Raw genomic sequence first — 20,777 nt, forward strand, 5'->3', positions numbered from 1 at the left:
CCCACCCAAACTTCAATCCATAGACCGGTATACTGTTCACTTTTTCTGCAATAGTCCCAATGCCTGCTGCGACCGGTTCATGGGTGTCTATTGTTGCGCCTGTGAACGGGTTCCAGCAGGCGTTCTACATGACATTAAAGCTCTCCAAGGGGCCTCTACGTGTTGGATCTATATCCCCACGCAAGCCTATCAAAAGACCGGGATTTATAGGCCCGTGATATCCAAGGAGATACAAATAATAATAATTATATTTTACATTTTACTTAATGATGTTAATAACCATAACCGGTCAATAACGGTCAGATATTTGTTTCGTTTTCTACCTTATTCAGTCTAATGTTAATAAAACTCAGTGACCGCAGTAGTAATATTTTACAGCTACTTAGGTACTGTTGTATACACACACACACACACACACATAAGTAATTGTCGTTGCCGGTGATATATACTTGTGTAAGTTGACAGTTGACAATTGACATTTTTAAATAGGTTTCTTAATAATTGGTTATAATATACATTTGAAAAATCTAAAACATTATAATTATTTAATATATATTAAAAGTTTTAAAACTTCTTTACTTGTTTCATGGAGCATGGAGCATCTTAGAGAAGTGACCTTTTATTTATATTAAAATTATGCGTAAATGATGTTCAAGTTTGATAAAATAATATGATTTATATAAGCATAATATAATAATAAACCGAAGGCATCAAAGAATTGAGGCCACAGGTTCCATAACTTCCCGAACAGGTTGTACTCGAGACAAGCATCTCTCTAAACAGTTAAGACTTCACATCGAGAATTATATTTACCAACGTACAATTGATGCATCAAAGCCAGTTATAATTGAATTCGCAACTCTATGGCTATTAATATTGAGGTGTATTTGATTTAAAATGGTTAGTTTGTAGCTGCAAAATCAATTAAGCTCCGATGTGAAGTAAATCGTGACCGCGGAGTCGGTGCCGCGAGCTAATCGCTTCTGTACCCTCTTTTTACCTTCAGTTGCGTTTTTAAGCAACATGCACTTTATTACTGTTATGTAAATTGTTGAATTATTCTAATATTAATTTTATTGCAAAATACAATTGAAATCCTCTGAGAGATAAGCCTGCTTGCAAACTAAACAACGGAAACTATGGTCAGGTCAGTGATACAAGATCAAATGCAAAAGATACAGAAGCCTTTGACGGGCATACATGCTGAGGAATTTCTCCAAGCGTTCTAAATATATGATTGTTATTACACAATCTAAACTAAATCTAAGACGTCCCCGAGACGATCAATCGCGATTATCAATGACACGTGCGTTATATATGCGTTATTGGAAATCAAGATTGAAGTAAGTAAGTAGTAGTTGATGCAGTTCCAATCGGTATATCAATGTTTTTGGGTTTATTCTTATTTATTTCTGTCAAATTAAAGATAGAGAAAAGAAGGTTGTCGTCAATCTGCGTAGAACATAATGTTTGGTCAATCGCCATCAAACACGCAACTGCGATTGACATGACTCAAATTGGACTGCGAGCCAGGCGCAAATTTCGTCAGTCATCGCCTCCCGGGCGAAAACTCGTATAGCGGTTAACGGCTATGTTTGATGAACCCTCGTGAACGTCAGCTGCCGCTCCGTTGGTGGGTTGAGGAATGGCAGCCACCGAAACGCGTAACACGGTCTTTCCACTGCGATACAACCGGCTGACGATTTGTTTTATTAACAATAGCATCTAAACTACTATCTGACAAAGTATCAAACGGGAGGCGATGACGCCGATGACTGAAAAGAATTTTCTTTTTTACATGTTCATGTGACCAGCTGACGGTCTTTCCACAGCGATACAATCGACTGACGGTTTTGTTTATTAACAATAGCATCTAAACTATCATCTGACAAAGTATCAAGCGGGAGGCGATGACAAATTTTTTTTTAAGAGACTATTTGCTGTTGCTGCCGTTCCTCAACCCACCAACGGAGCGGCAGCCGACGTTCACAAGGGTTCATCATACATAGCTGTTAACCACTATACGAGTTTTCGCCCGGGAGGCGATTGATCATGGAAATCTGTTCCTGGCCCGCGGTCTAAATCGGGAGTGTAAACGCTCAAACGCTATTTTCAATCACTTGAGATTGACAATTGACAATCGCGATTGATTCTGTAGGGGTCGCTTGATTAGTAAAAACAAAGTAGTAATTATTTTATAAGGGTAAATATGATTTTTTTTTAAGAACAGTTAATTATTAGGTAAATTAAATCGCAGAACGAAACATTCTTCCTTCAAATAGCATGTCACCCTTTTAAACCCCAGTATATTTGTGTGTAGTGTAGGAAATATTGTCGTTAACATTGATAGTAATAAAAGTATTAGCCTTTGTTATGTACATACCTACATTAAAATGTCATAAGAAAAAAATTATAGCAATTGATGAGAATTTATTACATTTCATGTGCAACGATAAGCAGTCCACAAGTCCACATACGTAATGAATGCAAAGAGTTAAGTGGAGTTCGAGGGCGACTGACGTTTAAACTTTATATTAATTCTTAGTAATTAGTTTCGCGCAAATGATAAAATAAATGAAAGTGTATAATAAAGGAATTAATTCAATAAATTGCCAACATGAAATTGTGATTGGAAGGGTAATGAAGGGTTTCAATGGAAAACCAGCCTTATACAAAAGGTAGGTAGGTGTACCTTGATACCAAGCTGAGTGTAAACCTTTGCAGTAACGTTATGATCATAGGTTATAATAACATGACTGTGTTCATTAAGTTGTTGTTGTCGTATAAACGTCCTGAATACTTTTTTCTAGGTCTATTAACTTCTAGCTGCCCATCATACAAGAAAAAATTGCAGAATGGATTTAGAAAAAAATTGTTTTGTTTTAAAATCGGACGAAACAAAAAATACAACTCTGTTCTATTTTCTTTAATAATGATTTACCTTTCATTGGAGGACATTTGTACTAGTATTAGGATTCAGGACCTTGGGACGCTAGAATATTAATACGTAGTTCCTATAAATATGATACTAACAACGTTTCATTATTATTTTAGAAGATACCTATTTGTGTAAATAAATCAATTATGTCGATTAATCATTCAATAAAAAAAGTTGTAATCTTTTAATTAGCCTTGCAAAATAATTTTAATCTAAGCACAGGATTACAAACACTGAACAAGGACTTAAACGATTCAGAAATAATATTTCTTGTCTTGCACAAGGTAAAGGATGGTGTCCTACGCAGGCCCAGAAGAAGGGGAAAGATTAGTGAAGGCGGAGTTCACAGTGAGAGCTAGAGCTCTGCTATACCATCGCTCGCTGCATTCAATATACAAATGAATGGACATTCAAACTGTTGATAGAAAACTGCTACGAATATGTATTTCAATGAAGTAAAGTTTAATTTTTTTATTTCGGGACATCTATCCTAAAATAATACTCGTGTATTGAAAGAAAGTGCCTGAATTTTCATTGATGACAAAAAATTCAAACCAATTGGTAGCTGTTAAATAAATGTTAACTTAGCAGTCTTATTAATATAATAATTGACATTACGGTACGTACACAAAAGCGCCGCTCTTAATAATAACAATTTCGTTAATGTGTACAATTTAACTGGTAAGGATGAATAATTAATCGTTGACAGTTACTTTAATGTCGGCAAGTTTACGTCAAAGACTTTTTTCTCTAAAATTGGTCTCCGTTTGCATGCTCACTGACATTATGAAATTACGTCGCAATTTGCGGCGCACATCGCGCATCTGCTACACTATAGTTAGCTTAGATAAATGCGTTTGCGCGTAACTACATCTACACCTATTAACATAGTAAATACCATGATGCTCTACATTTTTTATTGTTTTTCTAGTTTTCCGGTATTTAAACAATGATATATTATCACCACGTTAACGATTTGGAACACGCCGTCCTAATATTAATTTCGGCTACAAACAGATTTTTAGGGTTCCGTACCCAAAGGGTAAAAACGGGACCCTATTACTGAGACTCCGCTGTCCGTCTGTCCGTCTGTCTGTCTGTCACCAGGCTGTATCTCATGAACCGTGATAGCTAGACAGTTGAAATTTTCATAGATGATGTATTTCTGTTGCCGCTATAACAACAAATACTAAAAAGTACAGAACCCTCGGTCCGCGAGTCCGACTCGCACTTGGCCGGTTTTTTTATTACGTAATTAATAATTGTTAGGCATAGGTACATGTTACATGGTCTCATGAGTTTAAACATTTGTTTAGTTGTCGTAGGAAACCATTTGATATTTAAATAGGTGTACCTAATTGAAATTCCGAGCCACTAAACAAATATTAAAAATGGATATTACGACTCGTAAGCTTTTTGTGTATTGCATCTTTATTCGGCGGCCTCAAGTTAGAAGTAACGTACTAATTGCGCTGTTTCTGGCTGAATCGCGGATGAAGGGAAATTAATGCCCTCCGGAGGATAAATGTGCTATTATTTTTCCTAAAAAAAGCTTGGTGTCAAAGTTTGTAGGAGCAGGTGCGCGCCTAAAGGGTGGCTGATGTTTTTTAACCTGTTTTACAGTAAGATTGATAAACTGTACGCTATTCAAGGCATTTTAAGGGTAGGTATATGTGATTGTATATTTTTTTTTATTCTACGAAATCATCTTGGGGTATCTAATAAAGAGGTTTAGCGTCTGGAGTAGGCACAGCTACTCGTATTTACATTATTAATTTGATTTACAAGTGGGGTGGATGCTCCCGAATAATTATTTCTACGTTTTAATTGAGAGCTATGAAATTCCTCGCCCTTAAAATGAGAATTGAAAATTATGATTCGGATGTTATTACAATTACAAAATGATATTTTTATAATGTTACAAATTTCAATTATTACTTAAATAAACAAACAAACTGTTTTATTTATAAAACCATAGATTGTCATATGTGGACTAGACATTTAAACACGTACTTAATCCTTTTACTTATTCATATCAACATAAACGTGTGTATTTTATAGATATTAATAATAAAATAACCTCATAGTAAATAGGCTATTAGACCCCCACATCCCGGCGTCGATCCAATTGGATGTTTAGCCTAGAACATATCAATCTAATTCTGTCCTGTCAAACCTAATTTATTAAGTGTCATTTTGGTCGTCGACTGTTTCTAGGATGCGTAATACGTACTTGTAGATCGATCAATGCTTTAATTATAAATAATTCGGATAAGCCGTGTTCGCTTGGTAACAAATGGCATTTCACATTTTGTATTTCTGTAATTTTATACTTACTTATTTTTTTTATTTGTGATAATTTAATAATGTACATACTAATAATTAAAAATTGTAGAGTTGTACTCATGCATAAAGTTTTGATGAATCATCCAAAACAATAAACCTCAGAGCCGAACACAAATTAATACCTACCTCTAGACGCCACCTCAAAAGAAATGGTCCGAAACGACTGTGGTCAATTTATTTACTAGTGATTCGTTACGGTTTGGGCGGATACTTGCTTGGATGATAAATTGTACGCAACCTTCATTTTCATCTTTACCCATTATAAATTATTAAATTTAGACTTTGAAATGTTAGTCATAAGATTGAAAATAAGTTTCAACTTTCACGCCGTTTTTCAAGTTATTTAGTACAATTTGTGCAAAGAAGTCTCTAGAAATGTAAACTCTAAATCCATGAGGGGTAACATCATTTTGGAACGTAATGGACTTGTAATCTTACTGTGGGATCCGAATGACACTCAGGACTGACAAATGAATACCAGTCACAGTTCAACAGTTAATTTGTATGTTAATAATATGGATTTTATTTGGTTCAAGGAATTTGCTTATCAGGGGGTTCCGTACGCGGCGCGGCGGATGACACATTAAATCCTTACCTACCTCTATTGCTTATTAACCTAATTTCGTTTAGTTGGAATCCCACGTTGGTTTTACTAGTTCATATTTTGCATAGTTTTATTTGGGCGAAGTATAATTTGGAGTAGGTTAAATTACGGTAGTATGCTAAATAAATATTTGGGAAAGGATATGCGAAACGTTGTTTTGCCATTTGATGATTCGCCCAAATAAAAGAATAAGAGAAAATATATTTTTCACCTCAGCAGCTCGAACAAGCCTACTTTCGTCACTCCCTGGAGTGAGGAAAGTGCGACTTTCCTCACTCCAGGGAGTGAAACAATGTAGCTTTTTAATTTAGTGAAGGCCATGAACTTCCATACTTTTATTACATTTTTTTTTACGGTACGGTACGGTACGGTCCGGTCCGGTCCGGTCTCGTCTCGTATCGTATCGTATCGTATCTTATCGTATCGTACATATTATAATACTTTTTTTTTCTGTTTATTCTGTGTAATTCGAAATACATTTTAACCTTTAATATGTTCTCACTACTGAAGTAAAAAATTATGTGTGCAACACGAGAGCAAAGTTATTTTACATCTCGTGTTTTTGAGTCCCTCGCTACGCTCAAGATTCTACCTTAGAATCACTCGCTTCGCTCGTGATTCAATTATAGATTCTTTCGCTTTCTCGGGACTCAAAATAAACACTCGCAAGAAAAACCAACTTTCCTCTCTTGTTGCACAAATAACTATACTCAAACACACCCACTTTGTCTGTAGAAAAAAGGGGGAAATTCAAATTTTCTATGGCAGGTCAACTTTTGCTCCTAAATTTTTTAAATTTGCTGCCTTTTTCTACTGATAAAGAGGGTGAACCAGTGTGGCCAGAGTATATTTGGGAAGTTATAATACTTATACCATATTTTTAGATAGATAGGTACTTCAATAAACCGAAAATTTCATTGTGTTTACTTTATTGCCGCTATTATAAGCAACAAATACATAATAAAAATAAAATGAAAGTGTATTCGTAAGCAATAGATCACGGCGCACGGACCTGCTCGGTAAGGCTCCGCTGACTCGAGCACTGCGCTTGCGCACCGTCATCAACTTAATAGCCGAAAATATTGACTTGTTTTCGTGTTCTATGAATGAATTCACAAAGTCGACAAGTCGTCATTATACATTACCTATATGTTATAGGCGTAACGATATACATATTTAAGGAATAAACAAGATTGTTAGAATAGTTACACTGTTATAGTAGGCTTAGTAACCTGTAAAAATAGTTGTAAGTGAGGTAAATAAATAAAAAATAAATAAATAAAATCATACGAAGCACGTGACTTGTCGGAAAAATTTAATAGTCATAGCACCGTATTTCTCTTGACGCTCTTAACTCTATTTAGCACAATCGGATTAAGTTTCACCTCGAAATCCTTCCAAAGAGATGAAATTTGGTATGTATGTTAATTAAAGGTCTCTTTTTCTTGTCCACACTATTTGACATTTGGGGACCTCGAGGAATCGCAGCCATCTTGGAAAATGTGTACCATCCTGGAGAAATTTGCGTTTTACTCTAAATATACGTTCTCTATGAAAATATGGTGTAAGGCAACATTAAACCTTATTAAATTCTACACAAAAAAGTCCTAGATAACTTTGCGAAAAAAATACATCTTGTTATAGAAAATAATAGCTGAATCCAGATTTAGCTCTTATACCCTTTCAGGGGATATTCTCTTAATATGAAACTTGGAGGAATATGAATTCCACCTTTGTCTATACATTTGTACACGTTCTACTCCAATATCAACATTTTACTCGACTGCGACTTAAATAGAAAGTAGGGTTATGGGTTTAAATACTGAAAATCAGTACAACCTGTAGCTCAGGATACTGGACGGATTTTTTAAAATGATATATCGGTAGATTTCTCTTGCCCTTCGCAACCTGCTTACACCTGTTTTATTAAAGAAAAATTAATACAGCCGCCTTGAGAGGACGCCGAATAGTAAATCATATTTTTACTTCTAGCGCCTAAACTATTGAGTGGATTTCAATAAAATAGACATCAGTAGATCCATAATTGGTACACGAGTGCTATGCAATACAAATTTACTAAAATAAATGGAGGAAAAATGTGTAAAACTTAAAAATGTGACTACAAAAACTAATTTTAGGTCTTAAATGGGGTTTAATCAATAGTGACAGTAATGAAATTTGACACCTACAATTTCAGGGATCCCTGTTTACGTGTCATAAAATTGGAGCTTTGGGGACCACGGGGATCAAACGCCATCTTGAAAAGTATAAGTCTTTTTTGGTTTTTCTTTTTTTCTCGGAATATCTGGGTTTAATGTGAATACTGTGTATGGCGAAACGAAAGCTTATTAAATTCCACACTAAAAAGTTATACAACACTATGTCCCAAAAACGAAGCCTTTTTCTAGAAATAGAGCTCAGAAGCTTACAAGTTTCCACACTTTTTTTTTCTTGGTTGAGTAGATAATGTTTTTGTGTTCCAAAAATTGGTAAAAAAATCATACAAGTATTTTTTTCTGACCCGTCTTAAAATAAAATTTTAGTACGAGATGATAAGTATAACCTTTTGACTTCTGAGCCATATTTCTAGAAGAAAGCTCCGTTTTAGGGACATGGTGTTTTATACCTTTTTTGTGTAAAACCTAATAAGCTTTTGTTTCGCTATACACAGTATTCACATTAAACCCAGATATTCCGAGAAAAAAAGAAAAACCAAAAAAGACTTATACTTTTCAAGATGGCGTTAGATCCCGTGGTCCCCGAAGCTCCAATTTTATGACACGCAAACAGGGATCCCTGAAATTGTAGGTGTCAAATTTCATTACTGTTACTATTGTTTAATCCCCATTTAAATCCTAAAATCTTTTTGCAGTCACATTTTTAAGTCCTAAACATTGTTCCTCAATTTATTTTAGTAAATTTGTATTGCATAGCACTCGTGTACCAGTTATGGATCTACTGATGTCTATTTTATTGTAATCCACTCAATAGTTTAGGCGCTAGAAGTAAAAATATGATTTACTATTCGGCGTCCTCTCAAGGCGGCTGTATTAATTTTTCTTTAATAAAACAGGTGTAAACAGGTTGTGAAGGGCAAGAGGAATCTACCGATATGTCATTTTAAAAAATCCGTCCAGTAACCTGAGCTACAGGGTGTACTGATTTTCAGTATTTAAACCCATAACCCTACTTTCTGTTTAAGTCGCAGTCGAGTAAAATGTTGATATTGGGGTAGAACGTGTTCAAATGTATAGACAAAAGTGGAATTCATATTCATATCCTCCAAGTTTCATATTAAGAGAATATCCCCTGAAAGGGTATAAGCGCTAAATCTGGATTCAGCTATTATTTTCTATAACAAGATGTATTTTTTCCGCAAAGATATCTAGGACTTTTTTGTGTAGAATTTAATAAGCTTTAATATTGCCTTACACCATATTTTCATAGAGAACGTATATTTAGAGTAAAACGCAAATTTTTCCAGGATGACACACATTTTCCAAGATGGCTGCGATTCCTCGAGGTCCCCAAATGTCAAATAGTGTGGACATGAAAAAGAGACCTTTAATTAACATACATACCAAATTTCATATCTTTGGAAGGATTTCGAGGTGAGACTTAATCCGATTGTGCTAATTGTGAATCAGGTCTGGATGTACAAATAAACATAATTTTCTCAACGTTGTATTTTTCGTTCTACTTAAATAATTTCATTGACAATATTGACTTGCTCAGAGCTTGCTTCTTCGTATTTTTTTAAAATTTTGATTACTAACAGAGACATACGGCACTATAACTTTAATACTTCAATACATATTATATGTATTGAAGTAGGAAAAATGGACGCTGAATTGCACTCATTTAGTGGGTCGCGACGATCAATCATGGCGGCCGAGTCATCAGACGGTTCAAATGTCAAACGTACCTAGGGTGGCAATAAAAAAGAAAAAATACCGAGTTGCCATTATTAAAAAAGTGACTGTGACTATTTCCATTGTTGATTGCTGATTCGGGATTATTAACTGACTTGCATTTTTTTTGTGTTTTAATATTGATAGATAGGTTCGAGTAGTGACTTTTGATTTTACGTATGTGCAGCCACGGTAAGTGCCGCGATTACAATATCGACGAGAAATATTTGTGTCAAAATATCACAAAACGATAGTCATCAGCTGCTGTTCACACGCGAAACGATATGTATTGTCTGAGCTGAGCCGCTACACCGGAATACGTTATTTATAGCTCATTTTTTATTGTTTGCTACTTTTGTTCCGTTTAACATACCTATTTCTTTTCTTTTCAGTATTTTGATGCCTTCATTTGGTGAATATTTGATAATACTTGACTTGATATAGGCACAGCACAACTGCTAATTTATCCAGTTAAACTTTTATTTTATGCTGGCAGATCACTTTTTCGCAGAAAAAGTAAATATTTAGATGGCATCGCTTTTTAATATACTAATTAATATAAAATTAAAGACAATCAACGCAAATACCTATACATATGTATGCGATAATCATACGATCATGTGTCTTAATATACCTATCCATCAAAAAGGAAGCCTCAGTTCGTCAATACTGCAAGGAATTAGTGAATTGCTTTCAATTTAACAGAATGGATTTCCTTTAATTTATGATTCCGTTTGCGTGATCTCGTCCGGTAATAATTTAATAAATTCGTCCATTGGGAGGGAGTACCCTTAGGAAGCTATAGCTACTATAATGGCTCTATAGTAATCAGTTTTTATTGATCACTTCTCAAAAATATATCTAGTACGTAGAGAATACAATGTGTAGTATAGTAATGTGTATTTACTAAAATCAACATCATTATTAAAGCCAGTGCTGGCCAACATTTCTACGTAAAGTTTACGTTTCTGCACAAGTCGATTTGTGAATCTAGGAAAGTGTAGGTACCTACATACTATATTTAGGACCTAATTTCAATATCGATCCCGTTGATGAATATTTCGGATTTTCTTCTAGCTCTTTCTCATACTAATTACATGCGTAGATGTGAAACGGCGATCTTAATACGTTGACTGTTGGCGTTGCACTGCGGACTACTTACGTCACGTGGTTAGATTTGCGGGTGCGCAGATCGCGTGCGAGCACACAATATCACTGGAGTCAAACCGCTCGACGCTACCCCATATTTTAACAACTGTCCTAATGCATCTTGCAATGTTGTTTTAACTGTTTTTGCCCTATTATTGTTTATTCTTTTTGGCATGTTTACTTTTAATTTTTTATGTCTAATTTTTTGTTGCGTTATGTTCCCTCATAACGGGAATACTTATTTTTGTTTGATAGATCACGGCACGATATATGAATGAGTTTGTTACCGTTTATTATAGCAAACTTAAGTCATTCGGATTGGACGTTTTAATTTTAAAAACAGTGCATGCATATGTTCTAAATTGCGTTGGCAGGTGTTATTATAGACAGAATGCATGTAAATTTATCTGTGTTTATACCGCCCGTGCAGTGAGTAGACAGTCAAAAATTTTTAAAATTTAAAATTTTCAACGAATTGGATCGATTTTTTTCTTCATTTCAGGTGCCTGTCAATGAAAGCGCCAGACAGGTATGTCGCTATCTCGCTCGCGCCGCGCGTTCGGTATCGTTCGGCCGGATTCGGTAGCGTTCAGAAACGTTCGAGCGGACTCAACCGCTCTCCGGTCGCTCAGGCTAAGGGGGTACCCTGGAAGACCACGACACCCGCAACGCAGGATTTATTCAATTCTGTTTTATTTTCTAAAAACGTGCTTATCGATGTTTCATTTTATGTTTTTAGATTTATTTTTGCCAATTTCATTACATTTTAACCTGATGCCAGGTAGGTCCATTACTTGTGCCATTGTTTTTTTCTTTCCAAATCCAATCGACTGAATAGTTCCATGGATTGGTACGGTAATTGGTACATATATATTTCCCCGTTTGTGTTATTCTCACGTTGATGTGATTATTTTACTCGTAGGTTTATACTTGTTGTTGGTGTTTTGGGTCCAGGTTACTCTCTAGTATTTATTTAAAAGATTAGAGAAAATCTCGACTAAATGACAGATAAATTTACGAAGAACCAGTTCTGTTTTGTAGTTGGTTTGTTGCACTTAAAGCCTATTTGTATTTAGTATCTTGAGCATGACCGTTCATAATTATTTTCACGTCATTTTAGCTTTGATTTCATTTGCGGACGTTCTTCTGTTAGCTTCTTTTTAAATATGTATGTAAACTTTAGATTAAGAATAGGTACTTAAGAGGAAAGGGGACGGTTGCTTCTCCATACAAACGTAGTCCCCACATTCCTCTCTGGATATTAACATTATGGAAAATATTTTTAAATAATTTGATGTATTAACCTATAGCTATATAATATAGCTATGCCCATACGTTTGACTTTTTTAGATGATTTGATAATTGTAAAAAATAGGAGCGGAAAACAGATTTCATATAAATTTTTTAAATGCCCCTAACTCTTATAATAATTAAAAATTCGAAAAAAAAACAAACGGAGAGGCATAGCCTAGTTAATATCCAGAGAGAAAAATGAGGTCTACGTTTGTATGAAACGGCGATTTCGCGCGGGTCCTCCACTTTCGTTTTAATTATTGCAATTGATTCTCGTACTAATATTAAAATAGAAAATATATGCCACTTCATATTTTCTATTTTAATATTAGTACGAGAATCAATTGCAATAATTAAAACGAAAGTGGAGGACCCGCGCGAAATCGCCGTTTCATATCATCCGTCCATTTTCATTACAGTGTTAATTCTGAGTACAAATGTAATGTACCTTTAACAACACTGTTTGTATATCATAACGAATGCAGTTTAATTAGGTATATTAACTACCAATAGCACCAATACATGTTAAACTGTTAGATAGCAACCAGAACAATGCCATAGTAAACATCATTGAACTATTCAAACACAATCTCCAAATAGAATGTGCGCATGACTACCTCTAATAGTTACCCAGCCTGAGTCTGATGACAAATGCGTAATCAGCATCAAATCGTAAAGGATTTAACGCCTCCGTTGGCACGCTTCTTTTGTTGGCCTCATAAAGCGGCCATTACCGTGTTTGATAAAACGTCGGTTGTACAAAAAGACACGAGAGGCTACCGTAGACTCCCCACTGCGTGCCCTCATTCAGTCCGGAGCCTGCTGTGGTCCGTATAAAAGGGAATCCAACAGCGGTCTGGTTCTCGCGTTTTTGTCTGTCCTTGTTAACTTTTTTGCATTTTGCATTACTAATTTTGAATTAGTTTTGCAGTGTCATTAAATGGTGGTTTTCGGATTGATCATAAATTTTTTATTGAAGTAAAACTTCTTTAGGCGCGACGAGAGTAACTTTTTTCTGACGGAAGTAACGCTCGTCAAAGTGCCAACATAGCGATAAACAATATACTGATTTAAACTAATACGATTTTCACTCATAATTTAAAACTAATACGGGACTTAATCGCGTACAAACTTACGTTTATTTATGGCCTGACGTTTCGAACGTGACGTTACGTGAGTCTGCCTGTGACCACGAACGTAACGTCACGTTCGAAACGTCAAAGAAGTTTTACTTCAATCGCGCGTAAAGATTACTCGCGCACACTTTTTTTGTAATTTTAGTTTTAGTACTCTAGCATAGCGGTACCGTTTATGGGCACTATGTTTAGTCTGCGTTAGCTGACTAGCAAGACGTAACGTAAGGCCTTCGTCACTTCCTTGCAAGTACGTAATGCTGTTCAAGGACAAATAATTTACGTCGACGGTATTGGATCCTTAGCTGGAGAAACTGATAAAATAGGTATCTGAGCAAGTTCAATATTTAAGAAATGAATGAAATGTAAAAAATAAACATCCTTACTACCTTATTATCCAACATTAATATTTGCTCTATATTGAGGTATCACGCGATCGTAATATTTTGTTTTGTATGAATTAGGCTAAATCCGTGAAGGCTTCGATATTTTAATCCAACGTAATGGAATTCAAAGATTTATGTCATCTTAAATTCTTCTCTCTTATAATACCCGAACGGTAGCGCATTGAGCATTAAGATAATGATAGAAATGCGTTGGGATTAAATCACATGACGTATTAATAATATTTCTTTTCTACAGTGTTGTGTTGTGGGTTATTCAAATCTTTGCGTTACGAGCTAATATTTTTGTCATGATTTAATTATGTACTTGTTGTAAATGTCCGATGTAAACGGCACTGTAACCTAGTTAGTAGTCACTCTGCTACGAGTACAATAGTAAGCGGATACTGATAATAAAGAAATTAAGTCAATTTTAAATAGTAAAATCCCAATAAATCCAAATACCGAATGGAGTTTGGGTTAACCCTTTCCGAACAACTGACACCCTCGGCAGACTAAACTTATAACCTTTTAAATACCCGATGCTCCTGCAAAACAAACGGCAATCGTTGCAACAAAGGATCCGTTTACATTCTGACGCCTTTTAAACTAACAAAGGCCTGATTCAAATAAACACTAAATCGCTAACCCTTTGACCGTCCGTGGGCAATTTTCAGTTCGGAAAACGGAATGGAAATGATTTCCTAAAGGGTCGGCCGACACCCCAACTCGGTGGTTCTGACATGGCGCCTATTTTCAAGCCTCTGGCTTCACACCTTCGGATAAATATGTAAAAATTAATATAGTGTGCGATTAAAGTGAACGAATGTACTGCTTTTTAATAAATATTTTTATTCATATGTATCATGGTTTTTGCCAAAACATATTGAATATTGATGGCAGACGGCGCCTCAAAAACATGATAATATAAACAAATTTAAAACTGCATAGAGTTAGACCAAGAGAAGTCTGCAGCGATTTCGACAGCTAACGCAGTGCCAGTGTTATTTATACGTTATAATTTCATACAAGTTTGACGTTTAAAATAACACCTGCACTGCGTGTGCTATCAAAATCGCTGCAGACTTTTCTTGGCTTAACTATTATATTATAGTTATTATGTATTACTGTTTGTTTAACTTGCCGTATTCTCTACCTATCTTAGTGTACTGCTTCTAAATTTTATTAAATGCCGAGTAATTTGTACCATACAGCCTGATTTCTAATACTACGTTTGTCACATTTGATTATGCTCTAAACTCCCAAGATATTGTAAACAATTTACATTTTTATTTATTTGATCAAATAACATAAAAACAATACGTATGTAAACCCTTTCAAAAGTGATAGTGATAGACATCTAAATTGAATATTTATCGCTCGAGTGCAAGATAGCTGCTTCTTTATCCAGAAATCACCGAGGTGTTTCCCTGCGTTTGTCCTTTGTGAGTGCAAATTGTCCCCTTAACGAGCCAATTTCACTGTCTGACACTTTGAAATGTTCTTCAAAAAATGACATTTGGTATACCAAAAGCCTTATTGTAAACATTAAAGGAATTATGACTCACCTACATGTTATTATTATTTTTATATTTTTTTACAATATAACTACGGATTTACTGATAAGTTCTGCTGCCACTTTACTTGTATTACTGTTACTGCTATTCTATCTAGTCAAATCTATTTTACAGGCTTTACCACGTTGCCATTAGTTGCATATTAACTATTGTAAAAACCTTTTGTTTATAATAATAGAAATTGACATGATATTTTTGGTAATAAGTGTCTGTAGAAATATAAAAAGTAGTGGAATTCACTATCCAGTTTGGTTGTTGGAATGTCACGAAGGGTGTGGTCACAACACTCACAACATCTCATTGGCAATCCTCTTTGATCTCGCCGCCTTCCGCCTCCGCACTCCTTACATTAGTCATTCAGTTATCTGCCTTAACATTCGACACATAATCATTACGATACAATAATCGGGTACAAATTAAGCTAATATATCTAACCAAGCATTCTTATTTAGACCAACGGAGATAAAAACAGTATCATGAGACATTAAGTATACAGTGTGGAAAAAAATAATGGGGCCTGGAGGGAAAGTACTCACCTTAAAACCTTAAGTTAGCTCATTTTACTTAAAGGTACCATTCTTTTATTTGTAAAAAGAAACAAAACTGCATTCAACGATTTTTTAATTCACTTCCCTCATCCGGGAATCGAACCGACAAAAATTCAAAAAATATTACATATTCGATTTTATGAATATTTTGTACGACAGACGAGTGTATGACCTAATGTTTCTTGGAGAAATTTCAACATTAACATGGACTGTATCGACTAGTGGAATAAAATATAGGAAGTTTTTATTTTTAGTCGGTTCGATTCCCAGGCGATACAAGCGAATGAAAAAAACTGTGGAATGCAGTTTTGTTTCTTTAAAAAAAAAACAATGTTTCCTTTAAGTAAAATGAGCTAACTTAACGTATTAAGGAACTTTCCTTCCAGGGCCCAATATTTTTTTACACACTGTATAGGTGATATCCTATTGTGCAAAAAATAAAACAAATATTTTTATTTAGTCATTTAAAAAATATATTTTTTCGTGTTAAAAAAATTAGTACTCACTATTTTATTAGACGTGCAAATGGTAAAATCAGAGTAGCGTGTCAAAGCTGCAAACAGGTTTGGTTAGCCCCCATGGAATGGAGGTGCTAACGCTAACGTGCGCACCATGTGAGAAGAGAATCCTTGTGTTTAATGAGGCCTCTCGCCAATTATGTCATGCTGGCCGGTGCGTTGCGCTGGCCGCTCACCGCACTCACCCACTTGCGCGCTTGCCCGTGATGAGGAACGTATGAACTTTCCCTCTCGGCATACCCTAACTGCTCCTCACCCCTCCCCGGCTCCCTCTTATGACACGTCTTCAAGTGCGAAGCACACCTGTAATGTAATCTGTTTACTCGGTCGGCTACTCGACTGTACACATTGTTCAAACATGCTTCTGTTGGAACAAATTTTGTATGAAAACCTACCCACGATGTTTGCAGATCATTCAAAGCGTTTGAGACAAATGAATCTATAAAATTAATTAGACAAGTAATCGAAAACTCGAAAGAATTTCTCCATCTCCGCTGTAGGGGAGCCGGAAACAAATGAGGGGCGGACATTGAATAATTCGATTTCCTTATTTGTACCAATCAATATCTTATGAGAATATTTGATATCGTCTGGCGAATGAGATGTTGAATATTAAAATGATATTTGCTCTAAACTTGGAACTTTGACGTAGATTTATTCGACGTTAAAGTTAGTTTTCCTTCTACTCAAATTGTTACAAACTTTTGTAAAGAAGTGTTGCATCTGTTTTCGTCACCAGAGATCCAAATTGTGTAGTAAACTCAGGTGCAAGAGCACGATAACTGAGTTAGAAGTGATCCCCTCTAAACAGTTAAAGGGTGGCATCGCTAGCGTGCGGTAGCGGGCGGTCGCAGACGGCATATTAGTAGGTATAATTGCATTTGCTACCGAGCTCACTGACGTTTCCTTAAGAGAGTATCTACCGCTGAATCTATGAAGACAATCGAGTTACCAACATAAACCACCCTCTGGAATAAGTTGGCACTGATGAGAATATTTCGCTTCTTGATTGAATTCCTGACATCTTCAGTGCCAATTCTCGGCAATATTATGGAAAGGAGACCGGATGCAATTAAGATGGAAGCTGGTTTATTACAGAAAAGAAAAATAGCGGTACATAAATCTGCTGGTCAAATGAAATAAGAACGTAGTATCTGATTAATTAAGAAACTCCGGGAAAAATAAGCTCATATTAAATTTTGTTCGTAATGCTGTCGGGTACTTATTTAATTCCGGATATAAAATTTCTGTGATTGAGCCCCAGCGGGTGGGGCCGAGGGGCGTGAATTCCAACAAAATTAGCACCAGGGGTCGAAATAAAAAAGCGAAGGAAAAATTTAATGAACAGGAAAATGCTCCTTTTTGCAGCTATTCCATCTATTTATCTACATCGGGATGCCCATTACCTTGCTAAGAGAAAAGTTTACATTTTTAATTTAATGATTCCACTTTGTGGAAGTTGGGCGGGTTTCAGCGAGATCTTAATTTGGGGATTTCTGAGGCGTCTCGTTTTGTAAATATTATTCCTTTAATAAGACCTCACGTCGAGGGGGTGCCTTCTGAACTCCGTGATTATGACTCTCTCGCGAGCTTCATTTTGGACCTCGTCAATTTGATTGGCGCTAATGAAATTTTTCCTACTCTCTTTGCCATTTTCTTGTTCTTGACAGAATAATTTTCAAGGAACACGACATGCCTTGTTGTCACTTACACACTAAACGTACCAGGCGTAATTTGACTTTTAGGACGATATTTTTCCTGTTCATTTTTATGTTTCACATTTGCTAATGCAATTTGGTGGTTATCTCATTTGTCGGTGGGTAAAGTGCGTGTCCCATCTGTAGCAAAATATCTTAATCGTCAAGTCTCAGCTGGCGCTGAGTTCGCGATGACGTTTCGCTCTTAGCGGCTGTTTTAAAATTGAATATTTGATGCGCTCCCTCATGACGAATCCGCGGCGGGCGGAAAGTGCCCAATTCCGCGGTGCGTAATTTTTGAAATGTCTTTGTTAACGACAACGCTCATTACCCCCAATTTCCGTGTACCTATGATCCACTTTACAATGCTTTAATAGTCTCATAAAACTTTTAAACCACGGTAGCATTTCTATAAATTAAGGTTTATTGAATACCTAACTGAAATTTATGGTTTTTTTACGAAGTATAGAAGAGTTATTGTTACATTATAGTCACACCTATAGTATTTCAGAATTTTTTATTAATACTCATGCATTTTCTCTTGGAAAACACCATTTGCTGGAGTGATGAAAGCATCAGCTGATAAAGGCCATAAAATTATGTCATGTCAAACTGTTTTGTGAAATCAGTAAATTTGGGTTATGTAAATACATAGTTATATGTACAGTGGAAACTGGATAAGTGGAATCGCAAGGTACCAGCTGTTTAGTTCCGCTTATCCAGGTTTTCCATTTATCCAGTTTTCCACTTAACCAGGTTTAAATAAAACGTTTTCCCCTCACTAGCTCGGAAAGCCGTCTTTTATCCTTTAAAACAAGCGGGGAAAAACGCATTTTATCCACTAGTGGGGAAAGTAATTTGACCTTGAATGGAGCGTGTTTAAGTAGCTTGACAGATAACAAAACGTAAAACGCTCATAAAAATGGTTCGTTCGATATTAATTATCATTAAATAAATGGTTTGAGAATCTAATAAAAAATACCAAATTTAGCTTTATTTAATAATTTTAAGTCATAAACCTTAAAATTCCATAAGAAACGTTAGATTTTTTATAATGATGTTAAATATAATTCTGAACGCACAAGTTGAGTCGATGCAATTTCAAAACGCATCGTTGACATTTCATACGTCAGGTCAGAACAGAAATGTCAACATTGTCATTTGTCAACAAATTTTTTACTTAAAAACAATTCTCACCGACTCACGCAAAAATCAGAATTTCCAGTGTTTTCTGTTATAATATCGTACAAAATAAGTGATTCCAGTGATGAAGATGATCTAACGCCTGTGGATGTTGCACTTTCCTCGCTATAGTGAGAGGAAAAGTTTTGTGTTACACACGGGTGCAAATGTATTTTACTTCTCGTGTGTTGAAACACTTGCTACGCTCAGGATTCTATTTTAGAACCACTCGCTTCGCTCGTGGTTCAACTATAGAATCCTTTCGCGTGCTCGTGTTTCAATTCCACACTCGCGGGTAAAATACAACTTTGCACCCTTGTATAACAAATAACTATTTCTCACTTACAGAGGCTCTCGCTAACAGAGGTTGTGGGTGCTAGTAATGTCGCTTATAGAGGTCACGTATATGGTCAAATAATAGATCAAGACTTGAATAACAATCTTTTTTTATATATGTATGTAGATAAGTATTAATAAAAAATAGATATGTAATCCTGACTTTAGAAAAGCAATACTGTAAATAATCCACAGTACTCGTATACAAAAATAATATCTGTCCCTTGTTATGAAGTAACTTTTATTTAAATAAAATCACTCACAATATTTATTTATGCAAGAGAAACCAGTATGGTTAAATAAATCAACGTACCGATTGTCCTTTAATGAAAAAAAACCGTCATTTTATTATTTATCTTATCTAACAGCACGGCACCGCACCACGGCTAAAAGAACTGAATAATATGTGATCTCATTCAAAATGCGTAGTTAACACACGAACCATAATGTTAACGAAACAAACTACCCTCATTGTGACGGTTTATTAAAAATACAAATTTTGTAACGCCGAGCTATTCCACTCACATTCCACTCATAGAGGTTTCGGAGACGACTGCTTCCAGTTACTGAGGTAAAATAAAAATAAGAAATTTTCGAAAAAAAGGATTCCGCTTATAGAGGTCCCAAAATTCCACTTATAGAGGTAATTCGTTGCCAAGGGACTGGAACCGAGAACTTAGGTCCACTTAAAGAGGTTTTCCACTAACCCGGGTTCCACTTATCCAGTTTCCACTGTACATATATAGAGATGTAGGTATTATAATCATACGGACTGTAATGTCGCTTGGGTTTTCTTATAATATAGTAGGTATATAGGTAGATAATTAAACATTAAATAAGCACTTCATATGTTGCTCCAAACGTACACTGTTCTTATCTGGGATCTAATTTTTCCATACAAAACTTCATAACCAGAAACACGTAAACTTTAAACGCCATTCACATTCAAACTGGTCGAAAATAAATGTATCACGGCTTGCCCTTGCATAGGAAATAAAGTTGTTTATAAGAAAAAAAAGACGACAAGTGGTAGAAATTGCTATATTTCTTATTTTAGATAAAAAAACGTGAATTTGTTCATTCACTGGGGGGTTTTCATTCACTGGAGGGTTTACCCTATATTTGGTCACTTTGGCTGCGACTATGTATTTGATGCCGTCTG

General features: G+C 35.5%; 2 protein-coding genes across 9 annotated transcripts in view; one reads left to right on the plus strand and one right to left on the minus strand.

The window, feature by feature from the left end:
* LOC134742860 (prolyl 4-hydroxylase subunit alpha-1) overlaps positions 1-20,777 on the minus strand; it is a 162,655-nt gene that overhangs the window by 122,426 nt on the left and 19,452 nt on the right. The gene's annotated exons all lie outside the window — the stretch shown is intronic.
* The window catches only part of LOC134742441 (dachshund homolog 1), a 203,929-nt gene that overhangs the window by 34,619 nt on the left and 148,533 nt on the right, over positions 1-20,777 (plus strand). For 4 of the 8 annotated variants that reach the window (XM_063675599.1, XM_063675608.1, XM_063675626.1 and 1 more), the window contains exon 2: positions 11,451-11,477. The exons of the other annotated variants lie outside the window; for them this stretch is intronic. In XM_063675599.1, coding sequence (XP_063531669.1) covers positions 11,451-11,477 — 27 coding nt within the window. The remainder of the gene's footprint in view (positions 1-11,450; positions 11,478-20,777) is intronic. 8 annotated transcript variants of the gene reach the window in all.

Source organism: Cydia strobilella, chromosome 1 (genome assembly GCF_947568885.1).
Source record: "Cydia strobilella chromosome 1, ilCydStro3.1, whole genome shotgun sequence".
In the NCBI taxonomy this organism is placed as follows: Eukaryota; Metazoa; Arthropoda; class Insecta; order Lepidoptera; family Tortricidae; genus Cydia; species Cydia strobilella.